The sequence below is a fragment of the Vombatus ursinus genome, unplaced genomic scaffold (genome assembly GCF_900497805.2).
Source record: "Vombatus ursinus unplaced genomic scaffold, bare-nosed wombat genome assembly UNPS02009205.1, whole genome shotgun sequence".
Classification (NCBI taxonomy): domain Eukaryota; kingdom Metazoa; phylum Chordata; class Mammalia; order Diprotodontia; family Vombatidae; genus Vombatus; species Vombatus ursinus.
The window spans coordinates 20,024,377-20,034,534 of NW_020948983.1; the positions used below are offsets into that span (position 1 = coordinate 20,024,377).

Genomic DNA, 10,158 nt, shown 5'->3' on the forward strand with positions numbered 1-10,158 from the left:
CCGGAAATCTGGTGGCTACGCCCCGCCCCCTCCTTCCAGCACGCCCCCCCGCTCCCTGACTTCCGGCTGTCGCTTCCAAGGTTCCGGGAGTTCGGCGTCCGGGCCCGCCGTAGTGGCCATGACGGCCCGCGGGACCCCGAGCCGCTTCCTGGGCAGCGTCCTACACAACGGACTGGGACGCTACGTACAGCAGCTGCAACGCCTTAGCCTCAGGGTCAGCCGTGACGCTCCTTCGTCCCGTGGCGCCAGGTGGGGGCCGCGCGCCTACAGTTGACCCCTGACCCTAGAGACAACGTTCCCTCTCCCCTCGCGTCGACTGGGGAAAGGGCCTCGGACGGGGAGGCTCCTAGGGGCAGGAGGGGTTGGAAGCGCCCTGACGCGCGCGTGCGTGTTTGCCCCTACGCCCGCAGGGAGTTTGTGGAGCAGCATGTGACGGACTTTGCGCGGAGGAACCCGGGGGTCGTGCTCTACGTGACCGCGAAGAAATGCCATGTGCCTCAGCTGGTGGCGGAGTACCGTGAGTCCTGAGCCGAGGGGGCCTCGGGCTGGGCTGGGGGCGGGAGCTCGGGGTCGTGGGGTCAGACCTGGCCGCTGGGAGGTGGCTAGTGGGTAGGGATCCGGGCCCGCGCCCGGGAACATGACCCGAGTGCCTCTCTCGTGCCCCCTTTCCCGTGTCGGTAGTGAACGGCTCTGCCCAGGAGGTAGCTATCGGTAATAAGACGGCGGAGGAGATTGCCACGCTGATCCAGAAGTTAGCTGACCAGTCAGGCCTGGACGTGATTCGCATCCGGAAACCCTACCACACATACAACCCGAGTATCCAGGGGCAGTGGCACCCGTTTACCAACAGGCCCCCCCCAACTGGGCAAGGAAGTCATAGCTAATGGTTCTGACCAGAAACCCCAATAAAACCTATTTATTTTTACACAGCGATCATGCTTCTTCCCTTCACTGCTAGCTGCCACACCTACCACTTCCTCCCTTTGTCTTGTCAGTCGTGTCCCAAAGGAAGTCATCCCCCCATGATTTTGGGACATAGAGAAAGTGCACTGGCTTTGTAACTGGAGGTTTGATTTCCAGAAGCATCACCTATGTGAACCTAAAAGCTAATCAGTTGATCACTTAGAACTCATTTCCTCTTCCCTTTTGCCTCTATACTATCACACTTGGGAGTCTCATGAGTTCATTCATGTAGATGATTTCCAGATATATGTATCTAGCCCTAATCTCTCTTGATCTCTTTTCTCACGTCTCAGATTTCTTTTTGGACATCACCAATAAGACGTCTCAGAAGCATCTCATATTCAGTATATCCAAGAGCTCTCTCTAGCTTTACCCCTAAACTCTTCCCACCTTCCCTATTACTATTGAGCCACCTCCTTTACACTTGTTCCACATACCCATTCTGTTTTCAAGACATATCATTTCTACATTCATCACGTCTATCCTACACATCCTTATCTCTCCACTCACAAGAGGCACCTTCCTGCACAGGCCCTTACCATCTCATGCCTGGATTATTGGAAGTAGCATTTTGATTGGTCTCCCCGCCTCTTCTATCCCCTTTCCAATCCATCCTCCACCAAGCTGCCAAAATGATTTTCCTAAAGTACAGGTCCAACCCTGTTTCACCTTCATCCCCACTCAACAGACCCTGGGGATTCCCTGTGAGCTCTAGGATCAAATAGAAAACCTTCCTTTGATTATTTAAAGCTCTCCCCATTCTGATTCCTTTCCAGTCTTGCACTTTGCTCTACTACCACATACTCCACCATCCAGGTTCACTGGCCATTAACACAATGCTCCATGCCTCTACACTGGTTGTCCTCATGCATGGAATACTCTCCCTCACTCCTTCTGAAAGGTCTTTCCAGCTGTGTGCCCAGCTTTTCTCTTCCCTCTTCAGTTATCTTCTATCTGCTCTACACATCTTTTATGTATCTAGTTGTTTGCCTCACTAGGTGAGCTCCTTTAAAAGGGCAGGAACAACATTTCTGCCTTTCTTTGTATTTCAGAGTTTAGCTCCAAGACCTTGGAGATTTCCTTGTTTTTCAGATGTCAGTATTTATTAAGCATAAGGAAAACACCAAGGTTCCATTTAGTTCTAAATTACATAAATTGAGGTGAATTCTGGAACTTCCTATAATCTTTTCTACCTCCCTGAAGTGATCAGAAGTTTGGTCCTGGATTCTTAGAAGCCTTGCTGACCTATTGGGGTTTGCACCCACCTCAGGGCCTCCTGTAAAGATTAAGAATTTAAAGCTTGTGTGGGTAACTCAGTAACAAGCTCAGCACTTGTGTAGGTGCAGGCCCAGAATGCATTAAGAGGGGCAGACCATGTCATAAACTGGATACAAATGGAAGCTAGGAGGTTATTAACCTTTCTCCTGAGGGGCTTCTTGTCTCCCCCCCCCCCCCCCAGGTATCTCTGTCCTATCCTGTCCACATGGGAAGGAAGACAAGCTCAGAAGCTAGTAGTGACTTTGTGACACCACAGGCCAGAATCCAGATAGTTGTACTGAGATCACTGTTCTTGTATCTTGGGGAAAGTCCTCTGTGCTCTAGAAGTAGATTTGATAGGGGGCAGACCCTTGTAGCAAGTCATTTGTTTTATTTCCCAGAAGACTTGAGAAGTACCATGGTATGAATTGGACAAGGACAACAGGGTTTAGAGGACATTATTTACTGACCAACAGGAAGGAAGTGGGGAGATGAGCCCGTGTCCCACCCCCCTCCCCAGCTGAGCCACTTACTATCTGTCCTCTGCCCTACTTTGTCCTCCCCCTGGGGGCTAGTAATAAAATAGAGCCCTTCCATGGTTCTCATAATAAATACATTCGGCTGGGGAAAGGGAAGGGTTCATGGTGCTGTTTGAAGGGCAGTAAAAACATGGTAGTCCTGGGTTCTCTCCCAGCATCAATAATAACAGTCATCATCCTGGTCCAAAGGGGTTAACAACCCCTGTCAGGGGTTTTTGATTGTCCCATCTCATCCTGGGGTCTCATACCTTCACTGACCCCTACAGCACCACAGTGAAGTAGGACAGAGGCAGGACCAAGGAATCCCATCTCCCAGCCTGCCTACTACCTGCCCTTTGCATAGTTCCAGTGGGAGTGGGAGGGAGATGGTCTTGGGGGGAGACACTCCCATGAAATGTTAATGGACCAGACATGTCAGAAACAGATTGGGGATCCCAGGCAATGAGGGGAGGGACAGTGCAGCCACCATCTCATTCTTGGCAGGGCTTGGGGGGCTCAGAGTGTGCATGTGTAACCTTGTTTATGAGCATGTATAGGTGTGAGCAGATATGTGAGGTGTGCATGGAGAAGACAAGTCTAGAGCTATGTGCTGCTCCCTCTCGGTGCCAAACTTGGGAGACAAAGCCCTGAGCTGGGGTGGGGCAGTGAGTGTCATCACAGAGGACTGGGGTTGGAAGGGAAGAACTGGATGGGATTGAGCAGGGTGTGTGCCCCCCCAGAAGTATAAGAAATATAATCCAAGTGTACCTGTGGGAAAAGGGGAGAGTGTATCACCCAGGCAGACACACATGCACACCAGACATACTCTCTCGCACACATGCACATGGCACTGCTCAGGTGGTTGCAATGCTAGACCTTCTATCCAGCACAGAGAGGGGCTGCTGGACACAGTGTGGGGAGCAGGGTCTCAGACTTCTCCAGTCACCATTAGAACTTGGCACCGAGGCAGAAGGTGGGAAGCAGACAGCAAACATGGGAGGCTCTGCTGCAGCTGCCCTCTGCCCTCAGCCCAACATGCAGCTGCAGTGCTGGAAAGAGACAGGGGCTCTCTGAAACAGCATAATCACTGGGCAAGAGGCCCTATCTACATGCCAACTGCCCCCTTGTTTCTTCTCAGCTTGGGGGAAGAAGGAAGTTGTGGAATCCCAGCTACCTCCCACCCCTTCTTTTAGGAATTAGGGGTGGTGCTCTATAAGCAGACCTACCTCTCTGTAGCTCACTCTTTTGAGGTCACAGGTTCTGCAAAGGGTGGTTGAGGGAAGGCTAAAGGCCTGGGGGCCTAGACCCCTGACCAGTGGCCCCATTCAGCCATTTTGGAGGATGGTCTCAAGTGGGACATGGGAAGACATTCTGCTATGTGGTATAGGACAATGATGACCTGGACCCCTGTAGTAGGAGTTGAGGGGTAGGGCTAAAGGCCTAGAAGGCTAACGGCTAAAGGACCTGCTTGAACAGAGGGTGTCAGGCTGGAAGTCAGCTCTGGAGGCTGGAGAGGGTGAGTTAGGGGCTGGAAGGCTGGTGGGGATTGGGGCAAGGGAAAGGAAGGACCTAGGTCAGGAGGCCAGGGCAGGGAAAGGGGACTGGGTGGGAGGTGGGAGGGCAGCTTAGACGGAGCTCTCGTCCAGCCTCTCCACCAGCTGTGTGTGCTTCCGTTTCTCCAGAATTCGGCTGAGCTCCTCGGTGAAGGAGCAAGGTAGAGTGGGTGCCCGCTCCTCATTCTGCTGCAGTAATACATAACTGTTACCATTCATCCTCCTCAGACGGCTGGGTAATGCAGCCAGTCCATTGGAGAGCTCAGTAGGGGGGGGAGGAGGGGGAGGAGGAGGAGGTGCTGGGGTCCCCTCCCCAGGAATTATACGGAGACCAGCACCTTCAGGTCCTCCTGCCCTGTCCGTCCCCTCGTCCCCTTCATCCTCTTCCCCAGGGCACTGACCGGAGACTGTCTGCAGCTGGACAGCAGAGCCCCCTGCCCTGCCAGTACCTCTGGCCAGTGAATACTTGCGGCGGTGGCCACTGCCTCGAAGGCAGGCGACGTAGAGGAGCACGGAAGCCAGAACAAGACAGAGGCCACCCAGGGCTGCAATGGTCAACACATAGAGGAGATGAACATCTGGGGTTAGGTGGGCACCAAGGGCTGGGGGAACCAGGCCTGGGGCTAGGGCTGGGGCTGGGAGGGCTTGCTGCACCGTGAGGCCATAGGAGGCCAGCAGGGTGCGGAGCCCATTCTCCTCTGCATAGCAGCTGTAGTGACCACTATGTTCTGGCCGAGTGTCCATCACCAATAAGCCATCCACACCCACACGGTAGCCATCCCTCCCGTCCATCAGCATCCGACTCCCATTGAGTAGCCATGAGGCCCGGGCCAGATTGGACGGCTGGTCACAGGGTAGAAGCACATCATCCCCCCTCAGCACAGATCGGTTCCTGGGTAGCAGATGTGGTTCTGGAGGCAGGAAGGAGATGGAAGCCTGATTGTTGGGGCAGGGGACTGGGAAAGCCCCAGCACTGGGGAATACCCTTCACCTTCCATACAGTCTTACTTGAGAAGGCTGCCAGGATGAGAGTTTTAGAGAGAAGGGAGAGGTTCCCATTCCAGCTGCTATGATGGAGCTACACGGGCTTATTACCTGTATTCATGCTGCCCTGACAGCCACGGTTGCCTCTCTCCATGTCCTGTATCAGAGCTGTCCTGGGAAAGAGCAGGGGGAGAAAGCATGAGAAGGGGCATGGGTCACAGATTCTGTTTCCCCAGTAAGTGAAACCAAAGGTTGAAATCTGTACCCCAGGCATGAAATTCAGGTGCTCTCCCCCACCCCCATGCACTAAGAGGTCCAAATGAACAATGGCGGCCTCAACCCTTTCCAGGCCCCAGTACCTGTTGGGTACCGTGGCAGCTTCCTGGCAAGCCTGGACACTAGGATCCCAGCCACAGTAGGGGTCCTGGGCCAAGATACAGTCATAACAGGAGCTATACCGGGAGCAGTGGGACAGTGGCAGCTGGACCACTCCACTGGGGGCCCCCACATACAGGCTGTGCTGGGACCAGAAGGAGAGGGGTAGTTAGAAACAATCTATCATGCCACACACAATGAATGCTGTGACCCTAGCCCTTCCCCTCCTGGTACTGGTATAGCCAGTGGCAGCGTCATAGGAGTGAGGTCAATTAGATATGGGGAGTACCTGGGCAAGGGAGATGACCAGGTTCTCCACAGGCTGGGGCTCCATAAACACCTGGGCTTCCTCAATAATGTGCATACCAAGGCCCAAGACTACGGCTTTGTGGATCCAGCCATCAGCTAAGATGGGAAAGAACACAGTCAAGTTCCCAGGGGCAAAAAATTCAGCAGGCTCAGGATTAAAGGGTGGGGTGAGTAGGTGATTAGAAGGTATAAACAGTGGCGTCTAGGGTATGTTGGGTGATTAGGAGTTGGTAGGGGTGACTTGTGAGAAATGAGTGTCAGTGGGATCAAAAGGAGACTGTCATTCCCAGGGTCACACCTGTCCCCAGGAAGAGCACATCGTAAGTCAGGCCAGTTGGCACAGTGACAGGGGTCCCCACAAGTCGAGTATATCGAATGTTCCGCTTCAGCAGGAGGGGCCGCCCCCGGGCTGGCCCCACCACACGAGCCATGAGTGGGTGCAACTTGACGAAGTCCAAGACAGGGGAGGGTAGGTCCTGAGAGGAGTTGTAGCCCCGCCTTCGGAGGCCATCTGTGATGCACTGTGGGAAACGGCTCTGGTGAGGGAGCTGGACACCAGGGAAGGATCATCCTAAGGCCCAGCCCTGATGGGTCAGAACCCCTTCATAAGATCATCTTATAGATGAGGAAGCAGGCAAAAGGGAATGACTTGCCCAAATTCATACAGGTAGTAAATAGTAGAGCTAGAATTTGAACTCAGGTCCTCTGACTTCAACCCCAGGGCTCTTTCATCCCAGACTACCATCTCTTAAGTGCCCAGACAAACATCCTCAGCTGGGAGAAGTTAGGCTCCTAAGCAACAAAATGACCTGTCCCTATCCCCACCCCAGGTCAGCTTGATAAGAAAGCAGATGTTTAATTAAAGCAGGGACCACCTCCCTCACCGAGCCTGGTCGAGGCTCCGGCACAGTCCCATCATATCGACCCCAGCGACGTGTACCATCCTGATATTCCATGTAGGGGCCAGAGAAGGATGCCTGGACATCAGACAGGTCATAACGACAGATGGCTGAAGCCTCTAGGGTCCTCCTGGGAGGTGGTAGGAGGGGGACCAATTCAGATCCAAGAACCAGTCTGCCCTCTCCTCGGTTTTCTGTGATCTAGGACAGAAAAGGGGGTGGGGGGGAGGGGAGGTCCCGCCTCTCTGCCCTTGGACTTTGTGGCTGATTGGTCATTACTGAAGTCAGTTGAGCCACCCCCACTATCTCAGCCATTAGCAGAGGTCAGCATGCTTGAAATTCCTCCTTTGCAGCCAATCCACCCCCTTAAGTACTCCTCACCAGGTTGGTAGGGCTGGAAATACCCAGAAATCTGATCCAATCCCTAGATTTCCTTCAAAATGACTCCCCAACTCCCAGTTTGTCCCCAGTTATTTTAGGGCTCTCCCCACCCCCCACCAGGGTTCTCCCCAGCACTGACCACTGAGTAGCCAAGCTAAATGCTGCATAGAAGCGAGTGTAGGCCCAGGAACCCCCATCCAGGCTACAGACACTACGCAGGGTCTCATACAAGGGGATATGACAAGTCAGCCGGGCCTTCAGGAAAGATGTCCACTTCTTCTGTAGGATTTTCTTCCCACCAAGGTCACCCTAGAGCCAGAGGAGTGGTGGGCTCAGCCACCATGATGGGGTCAGGAGGTCCAAGGAATTCTTCTACCCCAGACTGCCCTATGTCTTCTTCTGGTCTCAGATGCCTAGACCTAGCTTACCTTACAAACTCGGGCTACCCGGGCTACCCGGTGTCCCCGGATCTGTGAGAAGCCACTACCTTCCTCTGTGGCACGTTCCGTGAAGAAATAATAGACTTTGTCATCATCTCCCACAGTGCTGGCCTCACTCTCCCGGATGAGGACGGAAAATACGAACTCTGCATCTAAAGGAGTAGAGGCCTCAGAAAAGAGGCTCCTTGGACCACCCAAACTGTACCAAGCATCTTCCTCAGATGGGGGATCCCACAAATATTTCCTGTAGGTCCCCTAACCTCCATTATTATTCTAAGTTTTCATTTCCCCATCTCTAGGGGTTTCTCCAAATATATGTAATGTACATTAATCTAGAATATTCTGTTGTGTCTATGGGCTGGGATGAAGATGAAGAGAAGGACCCAGCTGGGCCTGAAACAGGTCATATTTTTTAAGTGAGAGAATAAACAATGGAAACATATCTCTCCCCACCCCCACCCCCTTTCACCTCCTTGTCCATCTATCTCCAAGTTTTACTGGCCCTACCTAAGGTCTAGGTCCTGGCCTTGCCCCTCCATCTTGAAAAGTGAGACCAGCCCCAGTCCCTCCAAGTCGCTGCCTCTTCACCTTCCTAGGCCCCCAGGTTCTGAACCTGTCCCCTCTTCTAAATGGCCAACTTTGTTCCCCTCACCATTGAGCCAGTGTAGAGGGGACTCCTCAGTTCGTAGGGAGCGGGGATGACGGCTCCGACGAATGTCAGGTATGCTCCGGAACTCATATCTTGTGGCAGTGTAGAGGCCACCATCTAGGATCAGGGAAACATCACACATGGTGTCACGTTACCCATGTGTTACAAATGTCAGCTGTGCAGGGGGATAGTGTCACATACGCATGGAGGGAGCTGTCTGACACAGGCAGAACATGTCATTCATGCCACCCAAGTGGAGGGGCACGTTAGTCCTGTGGGAGATGTTATATACACACGGTGGTATCTGACATGTGGGCATTGCATCACACTGTGGCAGCACTACATATACATACACACACACACACACACACACACACACACACACAGCACCCACCAACGATCAGCCCTGTGTAGCCCCTGGCTGGGTCATAGGGACACTTCTCCTTCCCCTCCTCAAAGCTAGGAGGTAAAGTGAAGGCTTCAGAATCCTGGAGAAAGACAAACAGCTCAGAATAGGGGTGGGAAGGTGATCAGAAGGTGAGGAGCAGCACTATGGCAAGGCTACAATCCCTGGGGAATTGATGCTTGGAGCCTCGTGTAAGTGGAGCAGGGAGGTCAAATTCCCTATTACATGGAATTACGGAATAATCCCTGATGAATCTTCAGGGGTCAGGAATCAGAGGGCAGTGAGTGAAACGATGAGGAGGCAGCTAAATGCTGCACTGGGATAGGACGGGGAGGGGAGGTGAAAGGTCAGATCAGCCTTACGATGGCAGCACAGAGTGGCTGGAAGGCATGAGTCCCACAAGCATAGAGATGCGTGGCATTCAGACGCTGCAGGAACCGGACATGATTGAAGCACTCAGTCTGGAGGGGGTCAGGTTAAAGGGACAAAGGTGGGGAAGGGGCATGAGTCCCTGGCCAGGCTGACAGCTCCTCTCCACCTTCTACTCAACTGGAATCACTCATCCTAACGTCTCGATGTCCTTGGATAGTCTTAATAATCTCTGCTGTTCCCGTGGCTTCCCTGATACTTCACTTTCTTAATCCTTCTTCTGCCTCTCTGAACTGTCTAATTCTTTTAATAGTTTGATAACCATGTTTCAGTACAAGTGGTTTCCTTTGAAACCTTATGTATTTTATTTCATGTATTTAAAACTACTGGGCAGTAGATGTCCAAAGGCTTCCCCAGACTGCCAAATGCACCTGTGGTACAGAGGAGATTATGAAGCCCTGCTCTTTCCCTGACAGCCCCCCTTTTCCTCTTCCCATCCTCCGAATGTAAGCAGTCTCTGAGACCCCATCCCCGGTCTGCTACTCTTTTCTCAGGATACCTATGGCCACCTTCAAAAACCCTCACACATTGCTGATTTTCATCCCTCTAGTTCTCTAGCCCTAACCACTCTCTTGTGTTCCAGACTCACATTTTCATGTATCTGTTAAATATTTCCCCCAGATGTTTCAGTGACTAAAACTCATCATCCTTCCCTCAAAACTCACTCCTTCCCATCATGCTCCCATCTTTGTCAGTGCCATTACCATCCTCCCAGTTACCCAAATTAATCATCCTAGTGATGTCTAACTACCCTAGCTCCCACATCTTATTGGTCACTGGGTCCTGTCAAGTCAACCTCTGCAGTGTGGCCCCCACCCTAGCCCAGGCACTCGGGATCTCTTTCTTACATTGATGTATTAAACTTCTAATGGGTGTCCCTGCCTCCAGTCTCTCTTCCCTCCATTCACTCAATGGGATATGGGGTTTAGGTGGTTGTAGTGAGGGGTGGGAAAAGGGATAGGGGACTCTTACCTACCTGGTTATTTCTTCCCTTC

The 10,158-nt window shown here is 52.6% G+C and overlaps 2 protein-coding genes across 2 annotated transcripts in view; one reads left to right on the forward strand and one right to left on the reverse strand.

Moving 5' to 3' along the window:
• Positions 1-72: 72 nt before the first annotated feature.
• MRPL43 (mitochondrial ribosomal protein L43) lies at positions 73-933 on the forward strand. Its single transcript, XM_027851502.1, has 3 exons — positions 73-249; positions 411-517; positions 682-933. Exons 1-3 carry the CDS (start codon positions 119-121, stop codon positions 882-884), a joined length of 441 nt encoding a protein of 146 aa, XP_027707303.1. The 5' UTR covers positions 73-118; the 3' UTR covers positions 885-933.
• A 1,658-nt stretch (positions 934-2,591) lies between these two features.
• Positions 2,592-10,158, reverse strand: part of SEMA4G (semaphorin 4G) — a 7,670-nt gene continuing 103 nt past the window's right edge. The window contains exons 2-14 of the mRNA XM_027851643.1: positions 10,140-10,154; positions 9,097-9,195; positions 8,723-8,816; positions 8,332-8,445; positions 7,668-7,831; positions 7,379-7,548; positions 6,844-6,988; positions 6,258-6,480; positions 5,940-6,055; positions 5,635-5,795; positions 5,387-5,448; positions 3,965-5,202; positions 2,592-3,787 (exon numbers count right to left, since the gene is read on the reverse strand). Of these exons, the coding sequence (XP_027707444.1) occupies positions 4,364-5,202; positions 5,387-5,448; positions 5,635-5,795; positions 5,940-6,055; positions 6,258-6,480; positions 6,844-6,988; positions 7,379-7,548; positions 7,668-7,831; positions 8,332-8,445; positions 8,723-8,816; positions 9,097-9,195; positions 10,140-10,154 (2,202 nt within the window). The 3' untranslated portion in view covers positions 2,592-3,787; positions 3,965-4,363. The remainder of the gene's footprint in view (positions 3,788-3,964; positions 5,203-5,386; positions 5,449-5,634; positions 5,796-5,939; positions 6,056-6,257; positions 6,481-6,843; positions 6,989-7,378; positions 7,549-7,667; positions 7,832-8,331; positions 8,446-8,722; positions 8,817-9,096; positions 9,196-10,139; positions 10,155-10,158) is intronic.